Here is a 19656-nt window from a genome sequence, read left to right as displayed (position 1 = left end):
CTATGGTGGACACTGATCCCATTGATGTAGAGTTACATGACTGACAGTTTAGTTAAAATTGGCAACTGACATGGTTCATTTGTTTTTTGTTTTTCAACACATTGGCCATGTCCCACCAAAGTAGGGTGACCTGTCAAAGAAAACTTTTGCTGTCACCTATTGGTATCCCTGCAAGACTGAATATGACCTTCCAAACAGCATCTCCACTCTGAGTTCAAGTACTGCACTTAACATCTCGAGAACTCAAGTGCAGTTAACCAGTTTCCCTGAATCCCTTCATAAATGTTATCTTGCTCACACTCCAAGAAACTTTTCACTCCTAACATGTTCACACCAGCCTGTTGCATATCCAAGCTTCTAGCACTCGATAACAACCTTTATGCCCTCCATCTAACCTTTCCCAGGATGACCCCTACCCCTTTCTTCCCTCCACACTAGATTTGCAAGCTCTCCTAGTCATTCTACTTTTCCCCAATCTATCTTAATTTCCAAACCACCTCAGCCCTCTGAATAACATTTTCATAAACTCCAAACCACCACCAAATGCCAAATTATCTGCACAACATTCACACCACACATGGCTCTTAAAGACTAAGGCTTTCAATTCACGTTTAGTTAAATAAAATCTCGTACATGGCCCTTGGTGTGCTACCACAAGGACCAGACATTGATAAACCTAAGAAAAAAATCATAATACAGGAAGATTAACTGTAGTTTTACCATCTTCACATTCTTAATATGTCAAAAAGTACATGACATGATTTTAGGCAACACTGAAAAATGTGTGAAAATCATAAGCCAATAGCTTGGCATATTTATAGGCCTCAATTTTTGCATTCTCAAAATTAGCTGTCAATGTGGTAGAATTAATTGTTTAAGTACTTCCAGATTATCATAATCAAAACCGTGCTAAACCCACTACGGTAAGTACTTCCAGAAATGTGGAAAGCCAGGAAAAAATGCTTTGTTTAGAGAATGTGCAGGTGTGTGTGAGAGGGGTCAGAGAGGGGAGAGGGGGGGGGGGGAATGTCAGTGAGTGTTAATCTTACCTTCTCAATATGTCTGTCCAGCATCTTTTCTCTTCACCCTTGTAAAGTTCCTACAATTTGTGTGTTCTTCCCAACTGCCATGAGCAAAAAGCTCAATTACCTACTGTAGCTTCACACTCGCTTTCTTAAGCACTTTCATTCTCATGCCATTGCAGTGTACACTGATGGGTCTTAAGGCTTCTGCAGGTATCAAGTCTGCAACGGTTTTTCCAGACAAATTTCTAAAAAAAAAATAAAAATTTTTTTTTTTTTTTTAGATTTGGCCTGTATTTTCACAGCAGAGTTGTATGCAATTCTCATGGCTGTCATACATATTGCATCAATGCCTACCTCACCATTTGTGTAGTTTTACTCCTATATTACATTACAGGCTATCCAAAAATTAGATTCCAGTCATCCCTTAATCCAATGTAAACAACTTTGGTTATGCCGTATTTCTAGTAATCGCCAACATGATTATTACTGCTGGGTCCCTGGACATGTAGATTTTTAGGGTAAAAAGAGAGTGCCCAGTCAGCAGTTCATGACCAGACTGTCATGTAGCACTCTCGACAACTTTGCAAACGACAGTGATCCGAGTTGGTTCACAATAAATTGCATTCTGTCAAACCAGGTTTGGGTTTCTGGCCATCTTACCATCACTGTTGTGTTTGGAAGGCCACACTCCTGCCTACATATCGGACAAGCACTTCCCTCTGGTATCTTGGTGGTAACTTGATCAGTGTCAGTTCACCATATCTTAACATCCTGTTTATCAGCAGGCATGCAGAATTTGCTTTCATAGTTTCCACTACCCTAACACACACTACCTAACCCACTCATTGAAAATCCCACCTTTGATGCAGACTCCCTCTGACTTTTTAACAGAAACTAAACTTAATTTTACCAACAAGTACTGCTTGTGTGTGTGTGTGTATATATTTATTTCAACAAGTCTGCCGTCTCCCACTGAGGCAGGGTGACCCAAAAAGAAAAAAAAAATCCCCCAAAAGAAAATACTTTCATCAACACTTTCACCATCACTCATACATAATCACTGTCTTTGCAGAGGCACTCAGATACAACAATTTAAAGTCCCTCCAAACTGTCATCCCAAACCCCCCTTCTAAAGTGCAGGCATTGTACTACTACCCATTTCCAGAACTCGAGTCCGGCTAACCAGTTTCCCTAAATTCCTCCACTAAGTATTACCCTGCTCACACTCCAACAGCTCATCAGGTCCCAAAAACCATTCGTCTCCATTCACTCCTATCTAACACACTCGTACATGCTTGCAGGAAGTCCAAGCCCCTCGCCCACAAACCCTTGTTTACCCCCTCCCTCCAACCTCTTCGAGGATGACTCCTTCCTTCCCCTACAGATTTATACATTCTCCAAGTCATTCTTTGTTCCATTCTCTAAGTGACCAAACCACCTCAACAGCCCCTCTTCAGCCCTCTGACAAACACTTATTAACTTCACACCACATAATTTCCACACACTGCATAATATTAACACCACACATTGCCCTTAGACACATCATCTTCACCGCCTCTAGCCGCCTCCTCGCTGCAGCATTGACAACCCATGCTTCACACCCATGCGAGTGTGTTGGTACCATATACTTTCATACATTCCCTCCATAGATAACTGTTTTTTTTTGTCACCACCAATACCTCAATGCACCACTTGCCTTTTTTTCTTCATGAATTCTATGGTTACCCTCATCCTTCATAACCCATCTGCTGATGAGTCAACTCCCAAATATCTGAAAACATTCACTTTCTCCCTCTCTCCAAAGTGATATCCATTTTTTCTTTAAATCATTTGATACACTCATCACCTTACTCTTATCTATGTTCACTGTCGACTTTCTACCTTTACATACCCTCCCAAACTCTTCCACTAACCTTTGCAACTTTTCTTTAGAATCTCCCATAAGCAGTATCATCAGCAAAAAGTAACCATCAACTCCCACTTTGTACTTTATTCCCCATAATTTAATCCCATCCCTCTCCTCAACACCCTAGCATTTACTTCTTTCACAACCCCATCTATGAATATATTAAACCACCATGGTGACATTACACATCCTCTCCTACATACCCTACCCTGAGCCTCACTATCCTCATAAAAACACTTTACAGCATTTAGTAACTTACTACCTCTTCCATACACTTGCAACATCTGCCACATTGCTCCCCTATCCACTATCATATGCCTTTTCTGTATCTATAAATGCAATGAAAACTTCCCTACCTCTATCTAAAAATACTGTTCATATATATATGCTTCAATGTAAACACTTTATCTACACATCCCCTACCCACTCTAAAGCCTCCTTGCTCATCTGCAATCCTACCTTGTCTTACCTCTAATTCTTTCAATAGTAATCCTACCATACTTTACCTGGTATACTTTGTAAAAATTATAGGGGAATAAGTTTACCATCTCCTTAGCCCTCTTCCCTTTATATAAGAGAACTATACATGCTCTCTGCCAATCCCTAAGTACCTTTCTTTCGTACATTTATTAAAAAAAAAAAAAAATACCAACCACTCCAACACAATATCCTCCCCTGTTTTTAACATTTCGGTCATGATCCCATCAATTCAGGCGCTTTACCCCTTTCATTCTACGTAGTGCCTCGCGCACCTCCCCCACACTCGTCCTGCTCTTCTTCATTCCTAAAGAAGCTATACCTCCCTGACCAGTGCATGAAATTACCACCTCCCTTTCTTCATCAACATTTAAAAGTTCTTCAAAATATTCACACAATCTACACAATACCTCTGGCTCCCCATCTATCTCCCCTACTGTTTTTAACTGACAAATCCATTCATTCCCTAGGCTTTCTTAACTTGTTTATATTATTTTTTATCTTCCTAAGTTTTTTCATTGTGAAAGTTTAACAAACTACTGTGTGACATACTCTACCAGTAGTCTCCATATGAAACTAATGTCCTTTCTACGACACACCTATCTGATACATCTAATGCTTATTCTTGAAAGCCAACAGTGAATTCATTGACTAAACGATAGTGAAGGGTAAAATATGATAACTGTGTTTATAAGAAAGGACAGATGCTTCAGACTGTGGCTTCTGTTAAACTTTCCTACTGAAAATCTCTTAATAGGCTTGTACAGCAAATGTTATATCATAAGACCTTGCTTCATTTCCATGTCCATTTGTGTTTTATAAAGGATTCATTATCACAATATAAACAAATTTAAATGTGTATTTATAAATTATGTATAACATTAAACTTGCAAAATCTCAGATTTATAAAATATTAGCCTGTTGCACATACTATTTATATTACAGTATACACATAGCTTGTCTGAAACTATATTAATTATATACACTTCACATATGAAGTTCTTGAGGTATAGCATATATAATTTACATGTGTAACATCAATTCACCCTGTATGGAATTCTAGAACTTCGAAAACGTGAAAACAGAAAATAAATATTTAACCGTAAAGTGCAGTTGTACATTTAGCTATTTTTAAGATGTGTTTAACCTGATCATACTGCAAATTTAACGGGAAGCACTAAGCCTGTAGAGGCTGTATTGCACCTGGGAAATGAGGCATTCAGCATCGACCCAAGGAGAGGATACGTACAGTTCACTGGATCAAGACCCCCCACAGTATCACAATGCAAGTTTCCTGAAGGGCTTGCACTGTTGTCAAGTAATAAATGTAACTTTAACCTGCCCTTCAGAATGCCTAATCAGTTACATTAATATGAATGGAATATTTTCTTCACATTTTATATCTACATACCAATTTTAAATTGATAACATGTGCAACTCCTGGTTATATTCATTGGCAAGACATTTTTCTTTATAAAAAAAATCCAGTACTTTCCCCAGCGAAATGAAAGTATTGGAGCAATGAAACAGTACTAGTCATATCAGCACGAGTGGGGGATTTTGGTCTGTGGATATGTTTTGATTAACATTACAACACTATGAAAGATGTTCAGTCCCATAGCCTACTTCTAATACAGAGGCATGAGGATGGAAATGCATACTGGGCCCAAAGGGAGGTGTAGCAGTTAAAGACATTGTCACTTGTAGGAGGGACCTATAAATAGAAAGCTGTATAATCCTACGGGTTTAGCGCTTCCCCCTTGATTATAATAATAATATAAATAGAAAGCAGATCATGCTCTTAAGGTGAGCCAGACTAGAGTGGAGATTTAAGAGAAAGATGCAGCAATTGAAGAGATGATCACACCTGGACAGGACCCACTAGCAGCGGTAGGTCATTCTCAGGAGGGCCAGGAGTTGGCAATAGCATTTAAGATATCCACATCAACATTCCATAGTGTTATCAATACCCATAAAGTGATGAAACCATGTGCAACACTTGGGTATCTACTGGCAAGATGTTTTGCCTGCACACCGTGCTTTATCAATCAAATGGTTGATATTAGTGTGGAGGTGAAACATCTTGCCAATAAGGATACCCAGCTGCTACACATGTCTTGTTAAGTTAATGATATTACTACCTTTTGTTTAGCATTCCCCCATGATTATAATTACTACCTTTTATGCAATGATACTTGTGTGACAAGAAACCATTATGGAATCTTGGTATAGAAGATATCTTCATATCTATTGCTAACATCTACCCTAGTTTATGAACACCTGCTTTGACCAGTGACCAGGTCTCCAATGGCTGCATCACACTTAATCCCCTACAATTCTATTACTAACCTCTAGCTCTCCTTATGGATGTATCTCTCTTATGCCTCTGTTTTGGAGGTAGACCAAGGCTAAGGGACTGGACACCTTTCATAAGTGCTGCACGACCTTAGTGGGTTTAGCGTTTCTTTTTGATAATAATAATGGACACCTTTCAGAGAATATTTTAACTTTTCACTGATGGGACCCCTGAAACTAAAGACTGATAATTTTTTCTTTTTCAACATATCAGTCATCTCCCAAAGAGGCAGGTGGCCCAAAAAAGAAACACTTGCACCATCATTCACAGAGGTGCCCAGATATGACAGTTCAGATGTCACTCCAATATCAAGATTTAAAAACAAAAAAACATGAAATAATGACACCAAAAATACTTAATTTGATAGAAGCTAATTCCATCCCATTCTTAGCAATTTTGACATGCCTTCCATTCTATCGACTGAGCACAAGAAACTGCCCTTTAACTATTAGAGCTACCCTATGAAGTACACAAAAGTCTAAGTTGGCCAATTTTACACAAGATTAAAATTTAAAAACTGAATGCAAAGTAAACTATGCATTCCAGCAACTAAAGTTATCCTCTGTTAGATCTACACAGAAGACAGTAAAAGGGTTAATCAAGGCTAACATACCAAGTACCTGATCAATAAAGCCTGCTCTGCACACAAATGCCTTCCACATCCCCCCCCCCCCCCCAGGCGCTGTATAATCCTCCGGGTTTAGCGCTTCCCCCTTGATTGTAATAATAATAATAATCTGCACACAAAACATTTCACTAATACAGATACCCAGGTGTTGCACATGTTATTCAATTTGTCAGTATTTTATACCTGTGATGTAATGAGCCTAAACTGCTTAAAATGTTGTGTGTCAGAGCCAATATTTTTATTTTATACTTACCTTAATATTAACAAGTACTACATTTCATTAGAGAATTTTCTATGTGGTGTACTGTTCACACTTCTTTTCAATATATTATTGAAGTTTATAAAACCTCAGATCTGACTAATTTTTAAACCATAAACATTGAAAGAAAATTAAATATGGTAATCATATGTAGATCCAGACATATCAAATAACAGCTAAATTATCATAAATTTTACAACACTAATAATCCCAAAGGGTAACTAGCTCTTGTTCATTCCTTGCAACTACTTTATTGTGCTTTCTATTTTACATGGGAAGTCATCACTGACTTATTAATTACCTTTTCCCATTACTCCAGAAATGGCCACAAAGTACAGTATGGGGTATTTAATTTTTTTATAAAATTCTTAAATATATATACAAAAGGGTTGAAGATATGCTAATACATCATTACTCTATAATAATCATAAGCTTTGGCAATCACATGGACTCCGACTCAATCTGTACATATGATCAATATCACCTAGTGTCAAAATACCTGAAGATCAAAGTGATCAGAAGTCAAAAGAATGCACTTAAAACTATCCACTACCAGTATTACTCGATCATAAAGATGTTGCTGAAATGGCTGGCACACATCCGATTGACTTCATCTGGAAAAAATAATGCACGAGTAGGTAGTTTTCAGTTTAACAATTCAAAAGGATATCTTAAAACATTTGGAGCTTGACTGAGAATGAAGGAAAATTTTTGTATATCTGCCAAGACCATCATCCCCGAAGAGAGCTTCTTGAATACTGGTGAGGGGCTCTTGATCTAAGGAAGTGGATCTGTACTCCAATTCCTTTAATCTAATCTGAATGTATACCATTTTTCCAGGTGCTGTATGACCCCCTATGAGTCATTCTTCAACGTGTCAATTTTCTAAACAATTCCTGCATTCTCTCTTGTCCCCTTCTTCCTCATACAAGGGAACTGCCAATCCTTACTTAGACACCGGTGCTTTAAAGTCAATGTTCTATTGCCCTTGCTTTACCTTCCCTTCTTGCTGATGGACCCTCCTTTAACCCAGACTCTCATTGATTTTTTGACTGCAACTGATTTACTGCGCAAACTCTGATGATGCCTCTAGCACTCCTCACAGCCCTTTCTATCTCAATCTCTTGCTACCCTCTACCCCTGCCCTGCTGCAGTCCATGACCTAATAATCATCCCTCTCTCTTGATACCCAATACCCCTATAACCTTCTCTGCCCTGCTGCACTGTATGACCCTTGTAGGTTTAGCACTTTTTTTTTATAATAATAATAACAGTAATACTGTGCTTTAAACTCTATACAATCTTCACCTGTTTCAAATATATTAATATGTCCCAGCTGCTTTACCCACCCCTACTGCTTCGTGCACTTCCCACCCATGCCCTTCCTCGCTCCTACATGATTGTATTCTTGCCCAATGCATGAAATCACAACCACTTTTCATCATTAATCCTTTAACTGTGTTTGACATACTAGTACACAGGTGGTGGTACTGTGTGTGATGTATTGGTACACAACATTTTCTGTAACCACAAATCTACCTCTGCCACTATTTTTTTTTTACCTCCAGGGCAACTCTTGTCTTCTTTAAGGCCAGCAGGGTGCATGCAATGTATCAGGGATAAATGCACAGGGGATGACTGTGTCCAACATACTAGTATGCCTCACTAGCAAAAGTAAACAATGAACCGGAATATATCTTTGATGAATTTCGAGAGTTTCTACTCCCATAGTCCGGCCATGGGCCACATTCATCTGGCACTGTTGTTTCACCACCAGCTTCCCTACCAACAAACAAGGTGTGCAAGTGGATCAAAGATTACTTATCCAGTCCAAATTTATTACAATTTCATAATACTAACAGTATAAATTCAGCCCAAAAGCGCACTAGGTATACCCCCAGTAAAGTCAAACAATGTGAATAATTTCTATGTTTTGATGAATATTATACTCTAAGATACATTGGTACCTTGGTATATGTCCTGAATCTGTTCCAAGACCTTGGACTTATAAGAAACAGGACATATACCAAAACAAATTTTCCCATAAGAAATATAGGGAAAACGATTAATCAGTTTCCATGAAAAAAAATCCTATTGTTACTGGCATATTATACATTGATGGGGCTGTATAAAATAATTTAAACACTGCTTAATACTAAAGTATGTAATTTAAACATTGCAAATTTAATCTCACTTTATTATGCTGACAAAAGTTGAGTGCCTACTAGGATAGTGCTGAGAAAGGAAGGAGAGTCCCCTTCTCCTTTCTGTTCTTTTTCCCTATTTGGACCTGGTTGAAGCTCACCAGGTTTGACTTTAACTAAAAATCTGTCCAAAGAACTCTGCTTCTGCCTTCTCAGTAGAGGCTTCAGTTTGCAATCCCCACTTGCATTGGCACAGAGCAAGAGTGTTAACCTATCCTTCATTGGCTTGTGTCCTGGTAATGCCTTGTCCTCTTGTGTAATACAGGTTCTGTTAGGCATTTTTCTTCCAAAACAGCCCTGTTTCATCACAAAAAACAAAAAACTTGTTGGGGAACAAAACCCTAAGCCTCCACAAGTTCCCCAAACTCTAACAAAATCACTGGCAGCATCTTTATCAGCAATGGCTCCCTCTCCCTACCTCACAACACTATGAATGCCAGTCCTCTTAAAATTATCAAACCAGCCCTGGCTGGCTTAAAACACTTCACTTTCATGGCTAGTTCCTGCCTTGGTTTTCAAAAGATCGGCATGCATCAGTTGTGCCTTTTCGCAAATCACTGCCTCTGATACACTATCGCTGGCACTGTTTTTCTGTTATCCAGATCAAAAGCAATTTTTTAATATGCTCTAATGTCCGTGATATTTGTTTGGTAACTGAGTTCACCTCCTTTGCAACGTTAGCTGATTTAATAACATCTTTGTTTTTCACAATCATGGATACCGTTGTTCTCGGCATACGGCATGCAGCAGCCAAGTCCCAGATACACGTGCCACAGGCCCGGTGGCCTGGTGGCTAAAGCTCCCGCTTCACACACGGAGGGCCCGGGTTCGATTCCCGGCGGGTGGAAACATTCGACACGTTTCCTTACACCTGTTGTCCTGTTCACCTAGCAGCAAATAGGTACCTGGGTGTTAGTCGACTGGTGTGGGTCGCATCCTGGGGGACAAGATTAAGGACCCCAATGGAAATAAGTTAGACAGTCCTCGATGACGCACTGACTTTCTTGGGTTATCCTGGGTGGCTAACCCTCCGGGGTTAAAAATCCGAACGAAATCTTATCTTATCTTATCTTATCTCACCTCCATGGTGATCCTAACCATTTTCTTGTTGCTTGGCTCTTCCCATTAACTTTCTTAAAACTCATGGTTAATGAATTTACTAAAAATTTATACAACACAAAATCATGTGAAAATTCACAGAATTACAGCGTGGGTTGTTCACTGAATGGTAGCAATGTGCGTACTGATGCTAGTGGGCAGTCCTGGCTTTGTCTCGAGAGAGGTAAACAAGGGTAGCACGTGGTGTCACGACTCATTTTGACCCACAAGTTCTACCACGGGAGTCATTTTCCAAACTAAGGTCATCTACGAAGCAAAAATTTTCGCATGCAAACAGGACGTATACCAAGTTGGACTTATTCTAAAGTGGACGAGTACCAACGTACCACTGTAATCGTAATATTTTAGGTTTTCCTTGTACATAGCCTCAGAAGACCAAAATAGTAGAAAAAAACGTAAAATGACAATTATAAAGTATGCTGCATATATAACCCAGCAAAGTAAATAAATATTACTCATTTCCATGTTTTGAGGGGCATTACACTCTGAAACGATTGTAATGTTATAAGCATTTCTTATACGTAGCCTTAGAAGACCAAAATAAAAAAAAAGTCATATCGTATATGTGCCAATTACAGGTCTCCCTCAACATTCGCAAGGGTTAGGGGGTCAAGAGCCTCGCGAATGTTGAAAAACCGTGAATGTTTGGTGCCCCAATATATTGTAGGGAAATATGATACAATACTGCTTCCTTAACTTGTTGAACCATGAACAATCATAAAATACATGAAAACATCGTAAATTGTACTAAATATATACACGTTATGCTTTAATAACATGTATGTTATTAAATACCACAGACTCCACCACTGCCTCCACCACTTCCTCAACCACTGCGAGTCCCTACTACCCTCCCTCCGAACCCCGCAACTGACAGCCAGCCCTCCCACCACTCAGTGTGGTGAGTGTTTTGTTCGTTCATTATTTGCTATTAAACTACAGTATAAATAATGTAAACCCATTCATGACTGCATATTGGAATGGCTATTCGGACAGGTATTAGACGGTGACATCATGTGTTTACTCTTGAACACAGCAAAGAATCAAACATTTCTGCTACTGCTAATAATAACAATAGTAACAATAATAATAATAATAATAATAATAATAATATGATATAATTGAAGAAGGAAATTGTACAAAATACGAGGGAGTGGTTGACACATCGTCAGTGTGGCTTTGTTTATGCTGGAGTGAGCATTAGTCTCTGTGCTCTTCCAAACATTTCACAATAATTCAGCGGTTGAGGCAGTGGTATTTAATAACATATATGTTATAAATAATAATAGTACATATTATTAATAACTTGTATTATTATTAATAACATGTTATTAAATACCACTGCCTCAATCGCTGCCTCAACAGCTGCCTCACCCACTGCCTCAATCGCTGCCTCAACAGCTGCCTCAATCGCTGCCTCAACAGCTGCCTCAATCGCTGCCTCAACAGCTGCCTCAACAGCTGCCTCACCCACTGCCTCAATCGCTGCCTCACCCACTGCCTCAATTGCTGCCTCAACAGCAGCCTCAACAGCAGCCTCACCCACTGCCTCAATCGCTGCCTCAATCGCTGCCTCAACCGCTGCCTCAATCGCTGCCTCAATCGCTGCCTCAACAGCTGCCTCAATTGCTGCCTCAATTGCTGCCTCAATTGCTGCCTCTACCACTGCCTCTACCACTGCCTCTACCACTCCAGTCACACTCAATCTACAAGCACCAAACACAATGAATTATTGTGAAATGTTTGGAAGAACAGGGAGACTAATGTTCACTCCAGCATAAACAAAGCCACACTGACGATGTGTCAACCACTCCCTCGTATTTTTGTACAACTTCCTTCAATTATATCGTATTTATTATTATTATTACTATTGTTATTATTAGCAGTAGCAGAAATGTTTGATTCTTTGCTGTGTTCAAGAGTAAACACATGATGTCACCGTCTAATACCTGTCCGAATAGCCATTCCAATATGCAGTCATGAATGAGTTTGCATTATTTATACTGTAGTTTAATAGCAAATAATGAACAACCAAAACACTCACCACACTGAGTGGTGGGAGGGCTGGCTGCCAGTTGCAGGGGTCGGTGGGAGGGTAGTAGGGACTCGCAGGTGGCGGGGAAACTTGAATATGATTTGGCGGTTGGGAATTTGGTGGCTGGGAATTTGGTGGTTGGGAATTCGCGAATGTGTGAAGCCCGCGAAAGCTGAAAACGTGAATGTTGAGGGAGACCTGTATTCCAAATGAAGCAATGTATGCAGTGCTAAAACACCTTGAAACACATCTATTATAAAAACTAGTATATATAATGTTAACCATTAAAGCAATTAAAAAATGCAGAAAAACTATTGTATATTAGTATCAATAAATTTTGCTGGCTCTTTATGCCGATTAGTGATAATTTTTCACCAACTTCAACACACTATAAAATCATAAAATTTTAGCAAATTTTGATCATTTTAGTCTTACTCGATTCAGAAAAACAACCTATCTGTCTAAGAAAAAATATTTCTATTTTTCAAAAAACTTCCCACACAAGAATTTTTTTTTTCCAGGATCTCCCACAGTTAAAAGTGTTAATGTTAAATTTTCAACATTTCTCCATCTTCCCACTACTATTTCTCCATCTACCATCTTTCCTCTTTCATTTTTAACTGCAATGTCCACTTGCTCTAGGCTTTTTCACTTCACTGATCTCCAAAACTATTCCTTAATCTCAGCAAAATTTACTGATACATAAGAACATAAGAAATAAGGAACACTGCAGCAGGTCCAAGTCATCCACCAGCCCAAGCCTAGTAGGGCAGGTCACACCACCTTAAGGAAGGAGCACGGCATCAGACCCATCAGCCCAAGCTAGTCATGTCCAACTCGCACCCAACCACACCCACTCATGTATTTATCTAACTTATCTTAAAAAGTACACATCTTAGCTTCTATGATGGTACTTGGGAGTGTGTTCCACTCATCCACAACTCTATTACCAAACCAGTGCAAGTCCTGTCTTGGCTAGATATTTTTAGCAAGTTATTTACATCCCCTTTATATATTCTTGTTTTCCATTTATACACCTCAATCATATCCCCTCTAATTCTATGCAATTCTTTCATTAGTTCTAAACCATACCCCGGCCGGGATTAAACTCCAGCTAGCCACGCTAGCTGGAGATTCGTCTGTAAAAACTTGCATTTGTGGTCACAGTGGTGCCTGTGCTAACCTTCCTATGGTGTAGAAATATACCTAGTTGGATGAATCTTATTGTGGCTAGCTGGTCTAGTGGCTAACGTGACGGTCTGGAGTTTTGAGACATTCATTAGTTCTGTCTGCACTCTCTCACCACGCTTTTAACCTATCTTTTCTTTCCCATATACTCTGCCTTCATATGATTTCCATCTTGTAAAAACCTCTCTTACTCTTTTTCTCCCTTATCACCCTCTTTACCTCATAATTCCACCAATCCTTCCTCTTCCCACCTGCATCCATCCTCTTAAGGCCACAAACTTTTGTTGTGCACCCAATCACTGCATTCTTAAATTTACCCCATATCTCTTTTGACTTCCTCATTACTGCATATTTCTTTCCCAATAGCTTATATCTTTCCTTAACTGTCACCTTTATTCATTTTAGCTTTTCTCTTACTGAAGCTCCCACTAAATAATGATCCAACATCTATTACTCCCTAAAAACATGCACCTCCACAGGTCTACCCATTAACAATTCAATCAAGGGCCACAATTATCATTTACCCCTGGCATTCCAAACTTACCTACTACACCATTTAGAATGGTCTTACTTTAGCATTTAGGTGCTCCTACAACAATTCTCTCACCTGACTCAAAACTCCCTAAACATTCACTTAACACTAAGCGCTAAACACACAAGGGTCATGTAGTGCTGCAACACCTCCCAAAAATCTTTCCATATTTTTATGCATACATTTCTTTTCACTTCAATGGCTATCTCCCAGCCCCCCGAAAAAAAAAAATTATATGGAAACAACATCATCATTCATTCATTTGCTCTCTCAGAAGCTTCAGATGAACACTGTGGCCTAAAACATCTTCACCCTTCCTTTCCACCTCCAGGATTTTAGTCCAGCTAACCAGTTTCCAGGAATTCCTTCCTAAAAATTAACTTTCTCACTCTTCAACAGCATATCAGTTGAAATCACTCGTCTCCATTCACTCATATCTAACATCCTCACACAAAAGTCTCCTGGATACTATACAATCATCACTGCAGAAACCATCTAGGTAATATGTCAAACCGAGATCCCTGTTCTGCCTAAAACTATCATAGCTCCATTTAAAATAAATACAAATTAAACATTAGGCATATCTATGATATTTTGTCTAATCAAATAGTATAAACTCACCTGTTACTTCCACCAGGTTGGCATTCTTGTGGCTAACAACAACATAAAATTCTCTACCATCTCCACTACGCCCCACAACCCAGTGATCTTGTGAAGTTTTCACTACTAACTCTCCACTACTGCACCTGAAATACATTAAATACAAATAGATGTATATACAGTGGACCCCCACATAACGATATTAATCTGTTCCTGAGAGCTCATTGTTATGCGAAATTATTGTTATGCGAATGAATTTTCCCCATAAGAAATAATGGAAATCAAATTAATTCGTGCAAGACACCCCAAAGTATGAAAAAAAAAATTTTTACCACATGAAATATTAATTTTAATACACACAAACTGAAAAAAACATGCACAGTTACATGACACCTTTATTGAAGATCTGGTGATGATTGATGGGATGGGAGGAAGAGAGAGTCTTAATGTTTAGAAGGGGAATCCCCTTCCATTAAGACTTGAGGTGTCAAGTCCTTTTCTGGGGTTACTTCCCTTCTTCTTTTAATGCCACTAGGACCAGCTTCAGAGTCACTGGACTTCTGTCGCACAACATATCTGTCCATAGTGGCCTGTACCTATCGTTCCTTTATGACTTTCCTAAAGTGTTTCACAACAGTGTCAGTGTAATAGTCACCAGCACGGCTTGCAATAGCTGTGTTAGGGTGATTGTCATCAAAAAAGATTTGCACTTTAAGCCACATTCCACACATTTCCTTAATCTTTGAAGTAGGCAACTTCTTCAGTTTCTCTCTCCCCTCCTGCGAAGCAGTTTCCTCAGGTCTGGCCTCTTGCTGTTGAAGTTGATCTAGCAGCTCATCAGTGGTTAGTTCTTCATTGTCCTCCTCCACCAACTCTTCCACATCATCCCCACTAACCTCCAACCCCAAGGACTTTCCCAATGCCACAATGGATTCCTCAACAGGCATAGGATTCCCAGGGTTAGCCTCAAACCCTTCAAAATCCCTTTGGTCTACACATTCTGGCCACAGTTTCTTCCAAGCAGAGTTCAAGGTCCTCTTAGTCACTCCCTCCCAAGCCTTACCTATAAGGTTTACACAATTGAGGATATTAAAGTGCTCTCTCCAAAACTCTCTTAGAGTCAATTGAGTTTCTGAGGTCACTACAAAGCACCTTTCAAACAGAGCTTTTGTGTACAGTTTTTTGAAGTTTGCAATAACCTGCTGGTCCATGGGCTGCAGGAGAGGAGTGGTATTAGGAGGCAAAAACTTCACCTTAATGAAGCTCATGTCCCCATAAAGTCGCTCTGCCACGTCTGTAGGATGACCAGGGGCATTGTCTAACACCAGGAGGCACTTAAGGTCTAATTTCTTTTCAGTTACGTAATCTTTCACATTGGGTTCAAATGCATGGTGTAACCAGTCATAGAAAAAGTCCCTAGTGACCCATGCCTTACTGTTTGCCCTCCACAGCACACACAAATTAGCCTTGAGGATATTCTTTTGCCTGAACGCTCTGGGAGTTTCTGAGTGATACACTAATAAAGGCTTCACTTTGCAATCACCACTAGCATTGGAACACATCAACAGAGTAAGCCTGTCTTTCATAGGCTTATGTCCTGGGAGTTGCCTTTTCCTCCTGAGTAATGTAGGCCCTGCTTGGCATTTTCTTCCAAAACAGGCCTGTTTCATCACAATTAAACACTTGTTCAGGTTTCAGTCCTTCACTGTCTATGTATTCCTTGAATTCCTGCACATATTTTTCAGCTGCTTTGTGGTCCGAACTGGCAGCCTCACCATGCCTTATCACACTATGTATGCCACTACGCTTCTTAAATCTCTCAAACCAACCTTTGCTGGCCTTAAATTCACTCACATCATCACTAGTTGCAGGCATTTTTTTAATTAAATCCTCATGCAACTTCCTAGCCTTTTCACTTATGATCACTTGAGAGATGCTATCTCCTGCTATCTGTTTTTCATTTATCCACACCAATAAGAGTCTCTCAACATCTTCCATCACTTGCGATCTCTGTTTCGAAAACACAGTTGAACCTTTGGCAATAACAGCTTCCTTGATTGCCGTTTTGTTGGACACAATAGTAGCGATGGTTGATTGGGGTTTACTATACAACGTGGCCAGCTCGGAGACACGCACTCCACTTTCATACTTAGCAATGATCTCTTTCTTCATCTCTTTACCTGGAGTTTACCTGGAGAGAGTTCCGGGGGTCAACGCCCCCGCGGCCCGGTCTGTGACCAGGCCTCCTGGTGGATCAGAGCCTGATCAACCAGGCTGTTGCTGCTGGCTGCACGCAAACCAACGTACGAGCCACAGCCCGGCTGATCCGGAACTGACTTTAGGTGCTTGTCCAGTGCCAGCTTGAAGACTGCCAGGGGTCTGTTGGTAATCCCCCTTATGTGTGCTGGGAGGCAGTTGAACAGTCTCGGGCCCCTGACACTTATTGTATGGTCTCTTAACGTGCTAGTGACACCCCTGCTTTTCATTGGGGGGATGGTGCATCGTCTGCCAAGTCTTTTGCTTTCGTAGTGAGTGATTTTCGTGTGCAAGTTCGGTACTAGTCCCTCTAGGATTTTCCAGGTGTATATAATCATGTATCTCTCCCTCCTGCGTTCCAGGGAATACAGGTTTAGGAACCTCAAGCGCTCCCAATAATTGAGGTGTTTTATCTCCGTTATGCGCACCGTGAAGGTTCTCTGTACATTTTCTAGGTCGGCAATTTCACCTGCCTTGAAAGGTGCTGTTAGTGTGCAGCAATATTCCAGCCTAGATAGAACAAGTGACCTGAAGAGTGTCATCATGGGCTTGGCCTCCCTAGTTTTGAAGGTTCTCATTATCCATCCTGTCATTTTTCTAGCAGATGCGATTGATACAATGTTATGGTCCTTGAAGGTGAGATCCTCCGACATGATCACTCCCAGGTCTTTGACGTTGGTGTTTCGCTCTATTTTGTGGCCAGAATTTGTTTTGTACTCTGATGAAGATTTAATTTCCTCATGTTTACCATATCTGAGTAATTCTCACCCTATAGTAATTCTCACCCTTATTCCTGTAGGGTTGGCACTAGAAGCTTTCTTGGGGCCCATGGTCACTTATTTTGCAATTAAAATCACCAAAAACACTGTAATAATATGAAATGTTCCGATTGTATGCTTGGATGTTACCGCGGAGGCTGGCTGGTAAACAATGCCACCAGCGGAACATGTGAGGCTGGCTCAGGCCGCACATTAGACGCGTCTCGGACGAATAGCGTTGAGCGGGTTTTTTAGCGGTATGCGAGGCAAAATCTTAGCAATAAAATGTATCGGTATGCGGATTTAACGTTATGTGATGCCAACGGTATGTGGGGGTCCACTGTATAATGTACTGTGCTACCCAAAATGCTGCACATAATGTAAGCTTTACCAAAATAATGTACAATACATAACTGTACCTATCTGCAAAGTCAACCCTACAAATACACAGGGGTTACATGCCTTGAGATGCCATGAAGGTAGAAATGGCTAATACAAAATATAGTCTGCATAATAATTTTTTTCTGATTTGGTGTCTTGTAGATTATATCACTTTAATCTGATTCATATTTTCATACATACCTTACCAGTGTTAAAAAACAAATTATTGAAAATTTTATTACCCACATTCAGAGCAGAATAAATAATAAACAGCCTTGAATTTTTCTTTACCCATCTACATATTTTTAATGTTAACTTTATCAAAACTGCATTTGAATTACTTAAACATATACCAATAAAATGTATTAGGGAAAATTAAAGCAAAGGAGAAACAAAAGGAAACTAGTAGTCAGGAGACTATCCTCCTCACAAAAAAAAAAAAAAAAAAAAAAAAAAAATGCAGTAAGAAAATTTTCACCCCTTGATGGAGGTGCCTAAATGCCGAACTTTTGGTCCAAGGAATTGGAGCTTCTTTCCCCTTGAATCAAACCTGATTACCTTAGACACTAACACAACTCCAGGTACAGAATGCAACTACAGTATATGGCTAATGAAACTAAAGCTTCATTTATTTTGTGCTAAGATTCCCATAGTGCATTCTGTACCAATAAGGACAATTATAAACCAGGAAATTTAGAATTTTGCAGCTGGCTCACCCTTGTGGGTTTAGTGCTTAGTTTTGATTATAATAATAATGTAATACAGTGAACCCTCGGATTATGTCATCGGAATATGTAATATTCGGAATAAGTAAAATTTTTTCGTAGAAATATTGGCTCAGTGATCGTCAATGAACTCGGAATAAGTCATTTGTCCAGAAAGTGTCTGCCCAGCCTGAGTGGCCCTGACACTCCATGTACAGCCAGTGTGCCATTGTTTACCAGTCAGTGAGGACGGTCCCAAGCGTTCATACAATACATTTTGTATTATTCCATTCTGTTTGGTGCTTGTAACTGCTAAATAAGCCACCATGGGCCCAAAGAAAGCTTCTAGTGCCAGCCCTTTGGTAAAGAGGGTGAGAAACACTAAAGAATTCAAGAAAGAGATCATTGCAAAATATGAAAGTGGAGTGCGTGTCGCCGAGCTGGCCAGGTTGTATATAAAACTCCATACAACCATCGCTTCTATCGTGGCCAAGAAAAAGGAAATCAAGGAAGCTGTTGTTGCTAAAGGTTCAAATATGCTTACAAAACAAAGATTACAAATACTGGAAGATGTGGAGACTTTGTTGTTGGTGTGGATCAATGAGAAACAATTATCAGGAGATAGTGTTATGCATTCAATAACATGTGAAAAGGCAAGGCAGTTGCATAATGATCTCATAAAGAAAATGCCTGGAAACTAGTGCTGATATTGGTGAATTTAAGGCCAGCAAAGGCTGGTTTGAGAGATTTAAGAATTGTAGTGGCATACACAGTGTGATAAGGCATGGTGAGGCTGCCAGTTCTGGCAAAAATATGAAAAATATGTCCAGGACTTCAAGGGGTACATAGAAGCTGAAAAATTCAAACCCCAACAAGTGTTCAGTTGTGACAAAACAGGCCTCTTTTGGAAGAAAATGCCAAAGAGGACCTACATTACTCAGGAGGAAAAGGCACTCCCAAGACAGGCTAACGCTCATGTTTTGTAGTAATGCTAGTGGGGATTTCAAGGTGAAGCCTTTACTGGTGTATCACTGAAAATCCCAGTGTGTTCAAGAAGAACAGTGTCGTCAAGAGTGTGATGTGGAAGGCAAACAGTAATGCACGGGTCACAAGAGACATTTTCCTTGATTGGTTCCATGATGTGTTTGGCCCCAGTGTGAAAAAATAGCTCCTGGAAAATAAATTGGAATTCAAGTGCCTCCTGGTAATGGACAATGCTCCTACTCAT

At 39.8% G+C, this 19656-nt stretch overlaps 1 protein-coding gene across 1 annotated transcript in view; it reads right to left on the bottom strand.

Moving 5' to 3' along the window:
- Positions 1-157: 157 nt before the first annotated feature.
- The window catches only part of Ccz1 (vacuolar fusion protein CCZ1), a 38551-nt gene continuing 19052 nt past the window's right edge, over positions 158-19656 (bottom strand). The window contains exons 9-10 of the mRNA XM_053795084.2: positions 14351-14475; positions 158-7265 (exon numbers count right to left, since the gene is read on the bottom strand). Coding sequence (XP_053651059.1) covers positions 7210-7265; positions 14351-14475 — 181 coding nt within the window. The 3' untranslated portion in view covers positions 158-7209. The remainder of the gene's footprint in view (positions 7266-14350; positions 14476-19656) is intronic.

This window comes from Cherax quadricarinatus, chromosome 72, assembly GCF_038502225.1.
Source record: "Cherax quadricarinatus isolate ZL_2023a chromosome 72, ASM3850222v1, whole genome shotgun sequence".
NCBI classification, from domain to species: domain Eukaryota; kingdom Metazoa; phylum Arthropoda; class Malacostraca; order Decapoda; family Parastacidae; genus Cherax; species Cherax quadricarinatus.
This window is presented reverse-complemented; position numbering and strand designations above follow the sequence as displayed.